At 43.0% G+C, this 19,056-nt stretch overlaps 1 protein-coding gene across 5 annotated transcripts in view; it reads left to right on the forward strand.

Moving 5' to 3' along the window:
- The window catches only part of BUB1B (BUB1 mitotic checkpoint serine/threonine kinase B), a 46,243-nt gene extending 41,600 nt beyond the window's left edge, over nt 1-4,643 (forward strand). For 4 of the 5 annotated variants that reach the window (XM_039538681.1, XM_039538680.1, XM_039538682.1 and 1 more), the window contains exon 23: nt 4,056-4,643. In XM_039538681.1, the coding sequence (XP_039394615.1) occupies nt 4,056-4,245 (190 nt within the window). In that variant the 3' untranslated portion in view covers nt 4,246-4,643. The remainder of the gene's footprint in view (nt 1-4,055) is intronic. The other variant, XM_039538685.1, reaches the window with a different exon arrangement.
- The last annotated feature ends 14,413 nt before the right edge of the window (nt 4,644-19,056 follow it).

Genomic DNA, 19,056 nt, shown 5'->3' on the forward strand with positions numbered 1-19,056 from the left:
CCCGTTCCCCCTGCTAGGCCTTTGAATTTTTATAACATGTTGTGGGGGGCCTCATGGGGGGGAAAAAAGAACATATATTTCCTCACAAGACTAAGGAGCAAAGGATTCCTTTATTTGAATTACAGCTCTGACACCGATCCTTCTTGGCCTTAGTAAAGTCACTCAGCCTTTTGTTTTAATATTTATTTTACATATGGGGAAATTACCCCACAGGAAACTTGTGACAGCTAGTGTTCCACAGACAATTCATTCATTCATTCATGCCCGTCACCCCAACCGGGGTATGGGCCGCCAACAACAGATCTCCATAGTCTTCTATCCTGGGCCATTCGCTCTAGCTGGTTCCAGGTATAGCCCATTTTTTTGCTATCAACCTGAAGGTCGCGTCGCCAGGTATTTCTTGGGCGGCCTCTTTTCCGCTTGCCTTGGGGGTTCCACTGCAGTGCCTGTCTGGTGATGTTGGTTGGCTGCTTGCGTAGTGTATGTCCTATCCAGCCCCACCTTCTCCTTCTAATTTCTTCCTCTGCTGGGAGTTGATGGGTCCTCTCCAAGAGGTGGATGTTACTGATGGTGTCTGGCCAGCGGATCTGGAGAATCCTTCTGAGGCAGCTATTAATGAAGGTCTGGATCTTCCTGGTGGTTGTTTTGGTTGTCCTCCAGGTTTCAGCTCCATACAGTAAGACTGATTTCACGTTGGAGTTGAACAGTCGAATCTTTATTGCCAAAGACAGCTCTCTGGAGCTCCAGATGTTCTTGAGCTGTAAGAAGGCTGCTCTTGCCTTACCAATCCTTACTTTGATGTCTGCGTCTGTGCCACCCTGCTGGTCGATGATGCTACCTAGGTAGGTGAAGGACTGCACTTCTTCCAGGGGGCTTCCATTCAGTGTGACTGGGTCATTGCTGATGGAATTGATCCTAAGGATCTTGGTCTTGTCCTTGTGGATGTTGAGGCCAACCTGTGATGACGTGGCTGCCACTCGTTGGTCTTCTCTTGCATCTGCTGTTTACTGTGCGAAAGGAGTGCAAGGTCGTCGGCAAAGTCCAGGTCATCAAGCTGGGTCCACAATGACCATTGGATTCCATTCCTACGCTTGTAAGTGGATGTCTTCATAATCCAATCGATGACGAGAAGAAAGAGAAGTGGTGACAACAAGCATCCTTGTCTGACTCGGTTCGCACCTGGAAGCTGTTTGTGAGCTGCCCTCCATGGATCACTCTACAGTGTATGCCGTCGTATGAATTCTTGATCAGGTTGACCACCTTTGCTGGGATGCCATAGTGCGAAGGAGCTTCCAGAGGGTCTCGATCCACGCTATCGAATGCTTTCTCATAGTCAACAAAGTTGATGTACAACGAGTTCCTCCATAGACTGCTCGACTATGATGCGGGCGTTGCTATCTGGTCCGTGCATGATCTGTTCTGCCGGAAACCTGCCTGTTCATCTCGTAGCTGTGGATCGACGGCATCCTTCATTCTCTCTAAGAGGACTCGGTTGAAGACCTTCCTGGCACCGACAGGAGTGTGATTCCTCTATAGTTGGCACAGTTGCTGAGGTCTCCTTTCTTGGGGATTTTGATGAGATATCCCTCTTTCCAGTCAGCCGGAATCACTTCTTCTTCCCATATTTTCTCAAAGAGGGGTACAGCATTTCCACTGAGGCATCCAGGTCTGCTTTCAGGGCCTCTGCTGGGATATCGTCAGGTCCAGCCGCCTTCCTGTTCTTCATCATGGTGATGGCTTTTCTGATCTCGTCTCTGGTTGGTTTATCGCAATTGATTGGGAGGTCCTCGTTGGCTGGGTCAATGTCTGGTGGATTTGGTGGTGCTGGTCTGTTCAGGAGTTCCTCAAAGTGCTCCGCCCATCTGTTCATCTGTAGTTCTATTCCTGTTATAGACTTTCCCTGCTTGTCTTTAACGGGACGTTCTGGCTTGCTGAACTTTCCAGACAGTCGCTTGGTAGTATCGTACAGCTGTTTCATGTTACCGCTGTATGCTGCCTGCTCTGCTTCTGCTGCCAGTCCATCCACATAATCTCTCTTGTCCTTCCTAATATTCCTCTTCACTGCTCTGTGGGCTTCAGCATACTCTTTGAGCTTTGGCCTTTGCTGCTCTAGTCCTGCTGTTGTTGACTGCTGCCTTCTTCTTCTTTCTGTCTTCTATCTTTGTCAAGGACTCTGCTGTGATCCACTCTTTCTGCTGGTGTTTCTTAATTCCAAGCACTTCCTGGCATGCTGACCTAAGTGTGTCTCTCACTTTCTGCCATCTGTTGAGTACACTGTCTTCCTCTTCCTCAGACCGATCCTGTAGTACTGAAAACTTATTCTTCAGCGTCAATCCAAAATCTTCCTTGGTCTTATGGTCCTTCAGAAGGTTGACGTTGTACCAGCTCTTCTGTCTGGACGTCTATCCAGTTCTTCTTCAGCTTCAGCTTCAATCTGGCCACCACTAAGTGATGGTCGGACGCCACGTCTGCTCCTCTTCTAACTCTAACGTCCTGCAAGGATCTTCTGAACTTCTTGCTAATGCAGACATGGTCGATCTGGTTTTCTGTCATGCCTGCTGGCGATACCCAGGTACTCTTGTGGATCCGCTTGTGAGGAAAGATGCTGCCTCCTATGACCAGATTGTTAAGTGCACACAGATCCACAAATCTCTCTCCATTCTCACTCATCTCTCCCAGCCCGTGGGTCCCCATGACTTGTTCGTATCCTGTGTTATCAGGTCCAATTTTGGCATTAAAGTCTCCCATAAGGATGGTAATGTCTTTGTCTGGGAGAGTCTCTAATATTTTCTGGAGTCTGTTGTAAAAGTAGTCTTTGTCCTCCTCTTCACTGTCATTGGTTGGAGCGTAGCACTGAACAACATTCATCTTAATCCTCTTCATTTTAGTTCTGAAGGATGCTGTGATGATCCTGGGACCATGTGCCTCCCAACCAATCAGTGCTCTCTGTGCCTGCTTGGACAACATGAAGCCTACTCCGTGTGTGTGGTGTGCGTCACTCTCTTCATGTCCTGAATACAGCAACAGCTCTCCTGTCAACAGTCGTCTCTGTCCAGCTTGCGTCCATCTTGTCTCGCTAATGCCTAGTAGGGTCAGGTTGTTGCTCCTCATCTCTGCTGCAACCTGCGCCGTCTTTCCTGACTCGTACATGGTCCTCACGTTCCATGTGCCGATGGTAATCCTCCTGGCTGCAAGAAGGGTGATCGGCTTAGTGGCTTCCTCGCGGCTTTCACCACCCAGCGTCATGCATCTTCGAGTTGAAGACCCTTCTTTTTCCAGGCTAAAAGTCTCTGTTAACTCTATTGTTGGCGTTTCTGTAGCAAGCTGATTTTTACAGGGTGGAGTTGCTAGCCCCACGCCCAACCCTCCTCCTTTACCCTGACTTGGGACAGGCAGATGGCCCCAAAGGACCTCTCTGGTGGAGTTCCACAGACAATTGGCTGCATAGAATGCACACACGTTCTGGTAGATAGGCAGAATGGAGGATTCTAGCAGCAGCCAAGCCACTAGCTTACTTTGACAGTTGTCCCTTGCAATGCTCTCTTTTAAATGCTGGTAATCATACAAAGTCCTAGCTGGGCTCTGCTGCTCCTATAACTGAGAGCTGGGGAATATGTTATGGTTCTTCAATATACACATCCAGCCTGTCTCCATGAAAGAGATCTGCCAAGTTTGGTGATGCGTCAAGGAATTATCTTGCTAACCTTTCCCCAAATCCTCCGGCTAGCCTTATGTAAAATGGTAAATAGGTGTTAGATATGTTGGGGTAGGTGGTGGTGAAAATGTTTCACTGGAATGCACAGAAATGCTAAGGTTGTCTCTATCTAGTTCCTGCACGTAAGTCCATTTGTGAAGGGTAAAGGGCGTGCATGTACAAGCTTGATAGCACCCCTCACTTTTTCTTTACACATGCTCATTGGAGAGTGAAGCTGAATATTATTTTAGACTGCCGAGCGTCCACAGGGCTTTCAGAGCTGAATTGAAGCAGGAATCGTGATGGAGCTGTCATGCGGGTGGATGTTGTTCTCATTGAAAACTGTTTTGTGTGTTTTTAGGACTGTTGACAGTGATTTGTGGAATAAATTCTTTAGGAGGATTCTGAATGCAGGTGGTAAGTCCACAGTGCCTATGCTGAGGGAACTGAGAGAGGAAATGAGTGGAATTTTTAACAGCTCTGTGCAAGAATGGTTTTGTGGCGCCTTAGCAAAATTGGGAGAAACTTTCAACGTGGAGAACTTCCTCTGATCCCATGTAGAAGGGCAACCAACTGCCCCTTTTTATCCATCCTAGGGGGAATTTGCTGTTAATACTGAATATGCAATATATCTTCAGTGCTAAACATGGAAATTGGCTGCAACTGTTTCTTCAATACTTTATATAGAACTTGTTAAATGTTTATTATGAGTTAATGTCTAGATGTCTCTTAAACCTTGTGCATTAACTAGATATGTACAGATGTTTTACCAATTTTCTTTACCAAACTGTTCTATGCCAACCAGCCTCATGTATGACTGCTAAATGTATGTTTTAATACCTAAAGCACATTCATGAATTCCTCCACCTTTGTCCTGTCTTTTTGTTCTGTTCTGTACACCTGCTGTTAATCACTGTTTAAGTAATAAACCTATTTTTTTTGTATGCAACTCTGTCTCATGAAATGTTACTGCCAAATGGCCTTCAGAACATATTTGACTTGGTTTCTGGAGTCATAGGGCTGAGTCTGAATGACATTTCTGACTAATTGGGGGATTGTTCATAGTTTTACTAGATGCAGATGGCTATCCTTTGGGTGGCTTTCACAACCACCCAGGGCTTTTTTAACTCGAGCTGATATCCCAGTCGGAAACACTCATGGATCATTGGAGTGGAAGAAATGCCTCACATACAATAAACATCTCACTTACCAGGTTAAAATACAGAATTCATACATTATTATAAAGCAGCCTCACTTCCTTCTCATCATGTTTATAGAATGCCCAGCAAAATGAGTACTTCCGTAATCTAAAAGTTAATATAGTTCATGGTTAGGTTTCCTTTTCAGATATTTTGCTCTTCCCTGGACATTGCAGATATTGCTTTGGCACTTGGCTCCATTGGGTCTGTCTCCCCCGCACCACACACACACCCCCTTTCAAGTAAGAGGCTTGCTCAGCTTCCGAGGCACCACTGGCAAAACTGGTGCTCTCTTGCTTTGAGCCTGCCCTATTGTTGATCTGTGGTGTCTTGGTTAGGCACCTATCCCAGCATGTTCTGTCTTTCACCACCAGTAGTTAAAAGTGCTATGATGACTGCCTCAAACTCCTGTGGATTGGAAGTGCTTAGGACCCATTTGACTGGCACTGAGGCCAAGGTCTCAGTAGTGTTTTGACCTTGAGGGGATCAGATAGCGGAAAATGGCTAATGTCCAAATCAAAGATTCAGGACTTTGAATTGGAGGTGGATCAGTCTGGCAACACTCAGCAAGAACAATTTTTTTCCACCTAAATACTTCAATATTATGTGTGTAAACTAGTGACTAATGCCATTGGCCTCCAACTAGAGTTGCAAAGTTGACTCATAACCCCAGGAAAATAGCATGCAATGTAAATCTGACACAGCCATTCCCCTTCGTTCCTCATTCTGTCCCACCCTTCTCTGTGAGGTGAAGACCTCAAAATCTAATAAATAGTATTAAGCAGAGTTGGAATTATCTTAATGCTAACCTAGTTAAGTAAATTAGTCTAGTCTAAAAATCTCCCGTGGAGTAGTAATGTAATGTGTTGGGTTCTCCAGCTACGAATTGTATGCTGCACATGAAAGTGAAATAGTGTTCAAAGTGATTCTGGGTCTATTTCCATTTCTACCACTGACTGACTTGCTGTATGATCTTGACTAAGTCACTGACACTGTCACTCATTTCACCATACCTCTCTTCCTCTCTCCCTGCTACACTCAAGGCCCATATATGTGAGGTAAGGCTTAACTGATTTGAGGCTTTTGGATGAAAGGTCACATAAGCAGAAAACATCCATTGGATCTGATAAATTTGTGGTAAAATTTCAGATTGTGAACGCTTTTTTGTGTGTGTGGTCTGTGGTCTTGCACAATAAGGTACAAGCTGATAGAAGCAATTCTAATGTTTGAGTTTCTTGGAAAATCGATAATGTTTTTGACTCTTTAAAGGCCCTCCAAAAATATTCCTTAAAATTGGCAAAATTCCCTTGAGTTGTCTGCAAAAATGTAAGTTGTAGCCTGCCTGAGAATCTAGCCATTGCAATTGTCTGCTCCGTAGCTTACTATACAATAAATACAGTAACTCCCACTTAACGTCTTCTTGCTTAATGTTTCAATGTTACGTCCCTGCTCCATTACAGAACATGCTCGTTTAAAGTTGTGCAATGCTCTGCTATAACGTTGTTTGGATGCCTGCTTTGTGCACAGCTGGCAGCCCCCCATCAGCTCTCCTACACCCGCCACCTCCTGCCCGCAGCAATCAGCTGGTTTGCAGCATTCAGGAGGCTGGGGGGAAGGGCAAGGACATGGCGCGCAGCCTTCCTCCTCCCTCCCCTGCCTTCTGCCCACAGCAATCAGCTGGTTTGCAGCCTTCAGGAAGCGGGGGAGGGAGGAGGTTGCATGCCTCGCTCTTCCCCACAGCCTCCTGAATGCCGCAAGACAGCTGATTGCCGCAGGTAGGAGGCAGGGGGGAGCAGAGGGAAGGCGCTGATCTGCAGGGTCCGTCGGTGGGTGGGAGGCGCTGGGTGGGGGGTGTAGGGGAGCTGCCAGCCTGTTTAATACTTGGATTAAATTGCTTGTTTAAAATTGTATATAATGCCTTTTGTCTGACAAAAACAATTTCCCTGGAACCTAACCACGCCCCCCCCTTTACATTAATTCTTATGGGGAAATTGGATTCGCTTAACATCATTTCACTTAAGGTCGCATTTTTCAGGAACATAACTACAACGTTAAGTGAGGAGTTACTGTATATTAAATTCTAGTTAACTAAAGCATTTTTCTGTTCGCCTTGCTAGCCAATGATAAAGTTATATATTTACACATCGCTTTCTTGTTTTACTTCCCTGCTTGACTAAGTCTTTCAGCAATGTAATAAGTGTTTGACATAACAGGTTAGTTCTATGGAATTATTTGCAATGGTGAAAAGAGCGATGACAAGTGGATTTCTCATGCTGAATTCTTACTCCACATGTCTGTAACAGTGCTGTTAATGTCAGCCCTACCTGCAGAGCCCTGATTAGTTAGAGGTTGGACAGATTTCTATCAAGATATCCCCTTCCATTGCGCTCATTGGTAGGCAGAAATCCCACTCTTCTCCTTTATAGGTTGGGGATGCTATTGAAAAGACTTCAGAGTCAGGGAAAGGACATGTGTTGATACTGCAGGAATGCAGCAGGCCTAGAATCTGACCTACTGGGTTGGGAGACAAGCTGCTCCCTGGGGCTATGTACATGTCCACTACAAACTTGCACCATATTGCATGCAGGAATCAGCCAGAGCCCCAGGGGATGCAGAAGCCCTAATCTTTGACTAAGGAATTGATGTTGGAGGAGCATTTAGGCTGTTTGTTCTCTCATGAAGTAATTCCTGGGTGCATTCTGGCTTTTCTTTACAGAGCTACCAACTTCTCTACCCAATCTGCAAGACTTACTCTACCAGAATCAAAGATAAATTCTTCACCCAAACTTCATATCTGTACACCTGACGACCTAGACTTTGGCTAGCTGAGCACACCACATGGGGTTGTTCCACAGAAATCCAGGAGATCCTGATACAGATCAAAGTGGAAGAGATTTTTCCACCTGGGCTTCATAAGGTCTTGACCCACTGCAAGCTTCTGTCCCCAAGATTTTGGATTATATCCTCCAGCTGTAGCTATCAGGCTTCACCATCAGTTCTATCAGCCTCTATTTAGATGCCATTTCATCTTGCTACCCTCTTATTCAAACATATACAGTGTTCTCTCATCTGACTGTTTTAAAATTCTACAAATTGATACCCCCCCTGCATTCAGGAACCTCCCCCATCCTGAAACCTTACTGTAGTTCTTCCTGGGCCTTTATGGAGTCCTTCTTTGACCTCTTCCCTAAGTGCTCTTCTGCATTTTGCAAGCAGAACTGCCTTCATGATGGTTTATCGCCTCAGCCAGGAGAGTTTTTTGTGAAATTCAAGTACTAATGGCAAACATCCACCCCACCCCCTTCAAACTGTCTTCCACATAAGATGATGCTGAGACCCTACCCTGAATTCCTCACCAAGATGGTGTGTGTTTGTTTTTTTCCATTCAAATCAAACTCCTTATTTTCTTTCCCAAATCACACACAAACCTGGAGAAACCCAAGCTCCTTTAGATGCCTCCAGAGCCTTCCTTTATTACTTAGGCAGGACAAGGCCATTCAGGAAATCGTGTTTGTCATATTAGGGAAGGCTGTGAATGGATAGGCCATCCCTTCCTAGCAGTTCTTCAAATAGATTTCTCAGTGCATTGCAATGTGCTCCCAACTATCCCTCAATGAGAGCCCAGTCAGCTTCTGCAGCATGCTGAAGAAATATTCTTGTATCAGAGCTCTGCAGAGCAGCCACGTGGAGCTCAGACCATACCTTTCTCAAGCATTATGCCCTGGATTTGGTGACTAGTTCGGAGATCAAATTCAGGAGAGCACTTTTGCCGTCCATATTTAGGTAATTGTAGCTCAACTCCCGTGTTAATTGGGGAACTGCTAGCTAGTCACCCTAAGTGGGATCCACATGGACAAAGACTGAAGAAAACATTTACTCCTCAGTAATCATGGTTCTCTGAGACGTTTTGTCCATGTGGATCCCATGACCGACCCTCCGTCCCTGTTTCTTCAGAGTCCCTCTCTGCAGTGATCCTGAATTAATGAGGGAACTAAGTTGGAGCCATTCTACCCTTTATGTCCTTAGTGGGAGGGCACAAGGGCAGGCAGAGGCAGGTACAGCCCCAATAGACACTGCAGTTCAAAAGATTCCAATCTAGAGTGCCTGAAGCGCATATGCCCCATAAGTGGGATCCACACGGACAAAACATCTCCAGCTGTTGTTGTGAGGCAATAAGAGTTCTTCAAAACTTTCTTCTTTTAGTGGATTTGAAGGAGGCTTTAACGAGCTGGTGCCAAGGCTTTAAGAGAGAGTACAAAATGACTTCTGTGTTTAAAACCACAAGGATGGCTTTTCTTTCCTGGAACTTTGATGCTTTAGTAAGGTCCTTGAAACTACATGACTGCCACAATCTTGATACCATCTCACTGAGCTAGCTGTTTTGCAGCTGTTGCTTCCTCTTGAAAACTGATTTGGACTTTGTGCTCTGAATCTGCTCAGCTATTGTTTTGAGTTGGTCCTAAATTTAGGCAGTTGCAACTGAGTTAAAAGGTGCTGCTTTCACCCTTTCTAGGACCTATCAAGATTATATCCTTGTATTTGCAACCAGGGGAAATGATGTTGAACAGATTAGCTTGCCAACATACAAATATTGCAGAAAATCCCAGTATGGTGTTATGTAGTTATAATTTCCATCTGATAATCTCAGTATGAATGAATAAAAACATTGGCCGTTACTAAGGAGCAGAAGAGAAAAGAGATCAAAAGGAGCTGTATTACGCCAACAGGGTGGAAGAGCTTAGAACTTGTCTAACAAAGTTTGAGTGTCAGAGCGCTGAAATGGATCTTTTCAGAGAGCCTGCAGCAACCCCAGAAACTAAATTAATGCTTCCTATCCCAGAAGACTTCAAAAGCAAACAAAAATCTTGTTTAGCTAGTAGTACTTATCTATTGCATGGTTTGAAAAGAAATGGTATAGTTCAAGTGTGTAATGCACACCAAAAACTGAGACTTTGATAAAGCTGCAAATTCTGACCCTCTGTCATATGCACAAACTCAGTGTTCTAAAAACACTGGTGTATGAGACCTTCAGTAGATTTAGGAGTATAAGGTGAAGAGGTAATGAAGCAATTCAGCAGCAGAAACATGCAGCTATTGATTGATACTTTGTCAGGTGTTGCTGTGCTTGATATTGTGGAATAAGTCAGATTAGTTACCAAACAAGCTTTAGAAAAGGTTAGGAAAACTAGGCTCAGTGCCTATTTGTCTGTTACCTAAATCGTTGTCTAGTGTATACATTCTATTGATGGATAAGGAGGCTGCATTTTGTGAGGGTTGGTGCATAAAATCCCATGTCACGCACAAACAGTCTCTCTTACAGAATGATGTAATTGTATACACTCTTGTTTACAGCCTTGGTTATAGATTCTTGTAACTCCAGTAGTCTGTTCAATAAAAAATTTTAAAATACTTTTATCTATTGCTAACTTAATTTAATTCAACTGACTCTATTATAAGAATAGCTTGGAGTATACGAAGGTGATCAGTAAAATCATTTCAAGCCAAGAACCAAAGACAACCAGACCACTATGTTCATTGTTCTCTCAGGCCTCAATCCTGCAAAGATTTAAGAACCTGTGTAACTTTACACACATTTAAGACCTTGCAGGATCAGGGTCTCAAGGAGCCCCTGTTTGGATGAATCTACTAGAGGCCACTTTCTATTGTTTTGAAAGAGACATATTCTGGATATCACAAATACTGGTGCTTATTTTGAGTCTGTGGTAAAACAGTTTTGAATTCAATGAAGAGACATTATTCCAGTTTCCTCTAAGTTATATCTCTATTAATTGCTTCTTTGTTTTTCCATTTTCTACCTACTGAGTTTCATTTACCAAACTATACAATAATTGTCTTTTGTAAGAGCACCGTCTGTTCATCAGCACCACTGAATTTTTGCTATCTTAATTGCAGCATTACAGTAAAGTAATGATAAAAACCTTAAATTAGGTGGGTTACTAGTCCCATTTTTAGATTAAAAGTAAATTTTACAATTGTTTTAGCTTTAATCTATTACATGGTATGTTTACATTTTGCATGTCACTCAATTTGGTCAATAAGACTAGACTGGCCCTTTTAACGCTGGGAGGTGTTTGCATGTCCTCTGCATGTTTCCACTCATGGGATGTGCAGCCTACATAAGGGAGACTTCACATAGTTGTGCTGTTAGAACACTCTCTGACACACACGCCTCTTACCCCTCCATTCTGAGTGTTGGCTGTAAAAGGGTGTGTCAGCATAGCACTGCCCGTCATCTCACTTCCAACCACAACAGCATGTAGGCACAAACCTGTTTAGATCCGATCCTCGGCTTAGTAATGCCTTAGCTTAGTATGCTTCCAAGAATGGGTGGAGAGTGTATCTGAACAGTCTCTCAGTTTGAGATCATTGACATTTGCTAAGAAAGGCACTAGATATGAATGTACTGGAGGTGAGAGTTGTCTGTCTAGCTTAAATATTTCCCATTTCACTTTCAGAACAAAGCAGTGCAGGTAGTCAGAGACAACATGACTGCAGTGGGCACTACCTGAACAAGCAGGGAGGAGCTCACTCATCCCAGCTGTGCAAGGAAGCAATAGCTATGGCATTACTGTATCCACTACACTATCATCCCAATTGTCCTGCATCTAGCAGGCAAGGCCAACATAGATCATTTCATCAGAGATCTCATACAATTACATGTATGGTCTCTAAAGGAGGCAGTGATATAAAACACTTTAGTTCTGTGTGGCTTTCTGGACATAGAACTCTTCACAACCACACAGAATGTGTCTCTATTTTTACTCAGGACAGACAGTCCACACTGGATGCTTTGCTAAATTGGGGAATTAGGCTGTCTATGCTCTTCCCCCAACCCCCTTACAGAGGGTGATTTTTTTTTAAAAATGACAATGATGTACAGATATTCATCATGCCAAGGGAGTATACAAACCTCTTCCAGCACTACTAGACCTATTATCTGAACAGGATGGAAAAATGTATCTCATAGACCCTCTTTCACTATACCTAGCTCCTTGGGCTCCAGGACTTTAGCTGAAGAATACAAGATTTTTCATTAATCGGAACCTGATGCATCTCTAAAAACAATCATTGAGAAAATGTTATGATCTTAAGTGGTCTAGGTTTGTGAAGTGGATAAGCAACAAGAGCATAGATCTAGTACAAGCACCAATCCAATGTGTTCTTGAATACTTACTTCAGTAAAATTTTGGGTTTCTCTCCTCTGCATCCAACGAAGTGGGTATTCACCCATGAAAGCTCATGCTCCAATACTTCTGTTAGTCTATAAAGTGCTACAGGACTCTTTGCTGCTTCTACTCTGAGAGTACACCTAGCAGCAATAGTGGTGCATCAGGTGCTAATAGATATTAATTTATTTGCACATGGTACAGTTAAATGTATGAAAGCTCTGATTAATACATATCCCCCAATAAAGGCCCCAGATGCATCATAGGACCTCAGTTTAGTTTCAACACAGCTCATGAACAGTCCTTCAGAGCCCATGCCAGATTGTTGTTTGTTTCATTCATCTATTAAAACTGCTTTTGTAATAGCCATTCCATCAGCCAGGTGAGTGAGCGAGACCCTTATGGCAGACCCACCCTTCACTATGTTTCACAGAGATGAAAGTCCTTTGGCCTAACCTAAATTCCCTCCCAAGGTGGCATAGGAATTTCATATTAATCAAATGATTAATTTGCTGGTTTTCTTTCCTTGACCGTGTGCTTATAAAGGAGAATCAAAATTACATAGGACTAAAGAGTTTTTAAAGTTTTATTTTCTGCGCTGGCATCCACAAAGGTCATGCTATTTCTTCACAGTCACTGTGTACATGGGCTAGACAGTGTATTGAACAGGGGTATAGAACTGCATCTGTTCCTCTTCTTACTGGAATCAGAACACACTCAATTGATGTAAGGACGACAACTTCGAGTGCTTGCTCATGTCTATTCCACTGTAGCTTTGGGTGCAGAAGCCATCCTACTCCTTCTTTCTGTTGTGGGAAAAGAATCTGATGTACAATGGACGGCTCCTGCACCCAAACCTACAATGGAATGGACATAAGCAATGGATAGCTCAGTGGTTTGAGCATTGGCCTGAGTGAGTTCAATCCTTGAGGGGGCCACCTAGGGATCTGGGGCAAAAATTGGTCCTGCTAGTGAAGGCAGGGGGCTGGACTTGATTGATGACCTTTCAAGGTCCCTTCCAGTTCTAGGAGATTGGTATATCTCCAATTATAAAATAAATAAAATAAAAAAATCTCAAAGAACATCAGTTACAAAAAAAAAAGGTAACTGTCTTTTCTTTAGCATGCCTTAGATGTGTTCCAATAGTTGAGATGTAAGGCAGCCACATGGAGTTCTAGTCATATCTTTACAACATACTCTTCCCTAGATCTGGCAGCTGGATCAGCTGCTCAGTTTGGTAGGGCAGTACTCCAATCCCTCCTCAGTTAGGACTCCGAGTTCCACCATCCAGTCCTGGGGTAGTGCTTGCCAAACCATCTCAGGAGCAAAAATACGCTGAAGATACTTGAAGAAAAGCTGGAGGTTACTTACTTGTAACCAGAGTTCTTAAAGATGAATTCTGCATGTTCCTACTCCCCTCCTCACCTCTTTTATTCAGCATTCTCTAAAATCCTGACTCTGAGGAAGTGGTGAAAGGAACCGAGGTGGCAGGGAACATGATAGCGCCTCTTACAGCTTTGCTGTCAGGGTGTTCAGGAATGCCAAAGGAAGGAGCAGGAAGGGTGCATGAGCACTCTAACAGGCACTGCTACAAGAATGTTCCGCTGCCTACGCTGCAGAGCCCGTCTTGAAGCACTCTGGTTACAAGTAAGTAACCTCCAGTTCTCATGCGTTAGCAGTGCTCTGTTTTGGTTCATTACACTATCACGGGATGTTTACAATAAAACATTTTCACTGACATTTAAAAAAACCCTGCTATGAATATATTCTATTTTAAAAAATTACCAAAAAAAAAAAATCTAACCATAGGACCTAAATCAAATTGTTTCTTTAGTTTATAAAATTATGAAAACTTTAAAATGGGGCAGGGGCTTCACCTCCTATACAATGCTCTTCTGTCCCTGCCTGTGCAACTATCTAAAGAGTCTAAACCTATCCTCAGCACTGCAGCTGATTTCCCAAATAATAAATATGCCTAACTGGCTTTGGGTTAAGTTCCAGTGTTTGGTGCGTAGCACTCTATGCAACAACACTAAGACCTGGCCTACACTATACAATTAGGTCAACACAAGGCAGCTTACATCAACCTAGTTGTGTAGGTGCCGACACTCAAATTGGTCTCCCAGTGCCGTAACCACCCCGCTGTGCCCACATGGTAACAGCATGGTTAATGTACTTAGGTTGATGCAATGTGAGTGTAGACACTGTTAGTTATGGTGCCCTAACTGTCTTCCAGCAGCTATCCCACAGTGCCCCACACTGACCGCTCTTGTCACAGAACCCCACAGCCCCAGGCCATTGTATGAGCAATGGTACCTTTAATGCTTTATAGCATCAGCACAGTGCTGCTCTGATTATCCCTGTTATAACTGCGTTAAACCTGAAGGCAATAAACTTTCTATGGCTTTTCGTTCTCTGTACTACCACCTTCCAAGGAACAATCCATCCCTTCTCATTCGTTCAGTTGCAAGAAGAGATGGAACTTTCTCTTTCTATATGCTGCCATAGTCTCAAATATAACTGGATCCCTGAATAATATTATGAACTGGTAATAAGAGCTCTCATGTTCCACTGGAAGAAATGGTGTTTGTGGTCACTGAAGGAGATTTGCAACCTTTAAAACACCATGAACCTTCTTCCACGGCTAAAAGAGACCTGCATGTTTTTCTGTGACCTTGTTCTAGCTTCCATTCCCGTCCTTGAGCACTCAGTGTGTAGTTGGCTTTAAGTTTTTGATCTGAATATTGGGGTAGGTTGTAACTTGCAGTGCCCTGGCTCCACCCACCACTTCTGAGCTGATACAGAGGGGTATCGTAATCCGCTGCTGGAACGGGTTAGCAGCAAACTACTACCTTCCATTAGCCTAGAACAAAAAGGAACTGGACTCAAAGGTGCATATCTGAGTCACAATGCTTCCTGGGGTGGTACAGCTTATGTGCCATCCCTCACTTAGGGCTGTGCCAGAAGGAAAAATCTAGTCCATTATTTGTATAGCATGTATCTTTTATTCTTATAGTCTATTTCTTATTTAGATAGCACATTGTGAATACTACTGCAGGTGCTTTCCAAACAAAGGAAGGCAAAGCCCTGCCCTAAGAGCTTACACTTGCTTTGTGTCTAGAACATACTCAGTTTGGGCTGCTTTGTATTAGTCCAACAGTGCTTGAGATAAAGGGTCTTGCTCTTTTTTTAGTAAAGGAATAAACCTATTAACTGAAGCACAGACAGACTACTATGCAACAGACAATACTAGGGTACATTCCAGACACACATCCATTGTAAGCTCTTAGCGGCAGGGATTTCTCTGGATTGAACCTGTGGTATAAATGACACACATGAAATTTTAATTTGAAAAAATCAACTTTAAGAAGTAGCTAGAAGCCATGTCATATCCTCTTCATATGATCAGGCAACAAGAGTTGGGAATATTCACCCAGAATCACCTTGATGTTTCATTGGTTGTAAGAGCTCTCATTGGATATCAGAGTTGTGGCAAGTGGAGTGTTTTGGACAAGCCCACCTAATGTCTGCAGCACATGCAGTTGAGTTAAACTCTTATTATTGGGAGGCAACATAGTCCAATGGATAGGGCATTGGATGAGGAATTGGGAGACCTTGGTTCTTTTACCAGCGTTGACTCTGGGTGGCATTGGACAAGTCATTTAACCTCTTGGTTTTCTTACATGTGAAACTGGAATAATCATGCTTACCCACCTTTGTGAAGTGCTTCAACCTCTGTGGATAAAAAGAGATAAGTACATGCTCATTTTCTAGTCCTCTTCTGGACGCTTGGTTTCTGCTGCTCCTAACACTACAGAACCGCTGAACAATTAGCATGTGCAGCACATTCAGTGACATTTCACAACCAGCCATGTGTTTTGCTTGTGATGTTACTTAATATCCAGAGAAGAAATTCCAAAGTTTAACGTTCTGTTACCCTCTGTAGCACCTGTTTCTTGTGTTGGTATTGGAGCATGGCTTTTTTTTGTGACTAAAGGTATATGAATGACCTTCAGGTGCTCCAATGACATCAGGCCAGGCCACCCCAGTTTTGTACACTTTATCCCAGGGCCCTGAAATTAAGTTGATTTCATTCATTTATTGGAATTTACTTCTAAAATTCATCCATTCCATGTGTATAAATGTTACATAATGGAACAAATCACTCAACAACTGGAAACTCTTAATTTAGATTGACATTTGATAGAGAGCACCTGCTCATTAGATCAAGTGCTTTTTTTCTTTGGGAGGTTGAATTGTATCCCTAAGTTGGGATGGGGCTGTCACCTCCTCCTCCTTCCCCCCACCAAAGAGGTGGAGGGGGATGTGTGTGAGTGAAAAAGTAAGTATGATTATATATATATATATATATATATATATATATATATATATATATATATATATATATATATATATATATATATATATATATATGGAAGAATTTTCTCATGTAAATTTAGATGTTCAGGATTTTGATCATTGGTATGGAGGGGTGGAGATGCAGAGAGATTCTCTAGCATTAACTCTTCTGTCTGCATGAGTTTGAATGTTACTGTTGTATTCATCATTAAGTTCCATGCAGTGTCGTCGGGCCCCCCCGCCCCACCTTTGAGACCTTAAAATCAAAGCTCCTATCTGCTTTGAGTGCGTATTATTCAAGGCTAAATTTAAGATCTTGATATCCTGGTTGGTATCCTTGCTTAGACAATGCCCAACTTTTAGGGATCCCACTAGCATGTTACATATGCAGCTGGCAGGCGATTGCATTTTTGTTGTAAGCCTGAGGTATATAAATCTCAGCCCCTTGACATCCGTCTTAGCCCCTCCTTCCATTTTCCTGTTTTCAAATTATCTCTTATACCTTCCCACGCACCTCAGCGTCCTTTAAAATGAACTCCATCATGCCCCAAATGTATTACCCTCCCATCCTTTTCTCTCTGGCATCCTGGTATTTGGATCCTCTCTATTTTTTAAATATTGTTTTAATTTGCTATTGGTTTGTATAAATATTGGATAGCACCTCACACAAATAGGTTAGGGTGGAGAATTGCTTTATAAATGAAATGATTATAAAGATCCCATGACACTTTTGGATAAGAGAAGATGTTTACCCTAGTGGCCTTGTCAGAAATTTCCTTTCTCTTCACTGTTGTGTAACATACAGTGCGCTATTTAGCTGCTGCCCCTCGCTCAGAGGTGGCTACATTTTAGTGGTGCTGTATGAATCTTTTAGGTGAAAAATACTGGATAAATGTAAAATACGATCTGACCTCTATTTAGGACGTGAAAGCAGGTATGAGCTGGGAAGCTAAATCCAGCAACGTGGAATGAGTGAAGTCCGAAACCTGACAGCCTTCAGCAGTTTCAGGGACTTGGAGCATTTTTTTGATGAGAAAATTCATTTCTGAGATTTGCTGACAGGAACATGTAGAATGGAACTGCTGCCTGCCCTTCCTCCTCCACTCCCGCACAGAAGGGGAAAAAGCAGATCTTTATAAATAGCTCTGTTCCTGTCGTATTTGTAAATTTAGTGCTTTTTGTGTCACTGACATCATCCTCCTTCTCCATGGCAACTCCATACGATGTCAAAATATCCAGCCACTATTTGAGAAACTTAAAGCTCTAAATGAACAGGTTGATTCAGGATGTTCTAATTGAAAATAAAACAGAACAGGGGGCGGCGGGAGGGGGTGTGGATGGGAGAAAATGGGCTTCTCTCAGCTCTAATCCTCTGGGAAGCTTGCATCTGTGGGTGCATTTTAGAACTCTGCTTGCCCAGTATCTCTTCCTTTTATAACTATCCCTGTCAAAAGAAGCAGGTGGGTGGACATCTTATTTTTCTATCTCCAGCGGCCTGGAGAGAAACACTACAGGTGACTAAGCAGCAGGATCCAGACTGACTCACTCCTGAGTTATTTTCTCTTTCTCTCTCTTTTGTTGTTGTTTGTTCTTACCTTTTGGCCCGCAGCTTATATTTTTTCCCCAGGTCCCAGTGAGACAGAATTAGCAGCAAGCTTTATTGTTCCCTAATGTTCCTGAAAATATGAGCTTGTGGTTATACAGGTGAGGAAATAAAACCAAACCTTAGTGTCAAGAAAATTAATCATAGTCTTTCTCTTGGCAGCAACATTTTTATTAAAAATAGTTTTTGCTTTGAGTTTTGTCCAGGAAGAACTAATATGTCTGACACACCAGTGAACTGAAAGGTTTCTTTGTAAACCTACCTGTGGAAAATACGTGATTGCCCCAGTCGCAGGTCTACTGGTTTTAACTTGATTGTTAGAGTAATTGCTCTAAGTAGAAGTTGTTCTACGTGGAGCCTTGTTTAGAGAATTGGATTGTGTTGGGTTTGAACTGGGCATCCTATAGCGGGATTGTAGTGGCTTCAACTGAAATGTGAAAGCAGATCTTCAGGTTGGTGCAAATTAATATCTCCCCAGTTACTTCAATGGAGGTGTTCTGCTTTACATCAGTGGAGGATCTGGGTCATAGTGTCTAAGACCCTGGGAAAGTATCCCTTCCTTATATTGCAGGTTTGTGACATTCCAAGCTCCATTGCTGAAATTCAACTTCCTAAAATGTCAACTCCATATTGCGTGTCTGATTTTAAAAATTGCTGGGGTCAGATGCAAGACAGTTGCACAAGAGCTGATGTCCATGATGTCTTTCCCTGGATATAAGAACCCAGGAGCATTTAGTGAAATGAAAAGAAACCCACCATCTGCCCAAGGAGGGTAACGGAGCCCCATTCTCTGTTTTAGAAGAGCAAGCTACAAGGGCTCACGTTCTCCACTTTTCCAATATGCAAGGCAAAGGATTCTATAATCACATATTCTAGAAGTGTGAGGTCATGTTCCACCAATTAACCCTCCTCCACTTGGAGTGGAGCATAAGCCAGCCGTCTCCTGATTTCAAGGCTTAGCTGAATGGAGATGCGTGAATAATCTTTATATCCGTGAATCTTGATTAAAATATT

Source organism: Mauremys reevesii, linkage group 4 (genome assembly GCF_016161935.1).
Source record: "Mauremys reevesii isolate NIE-2019 linkage group 4, ASM1616193v1, whole genome shotgun sequence".
Lineage (NCBI taxonomy): Eukaryota > Metazoa > Chordata > Testudines > Geoemydidae > Mauremys > Mauremys reevesii.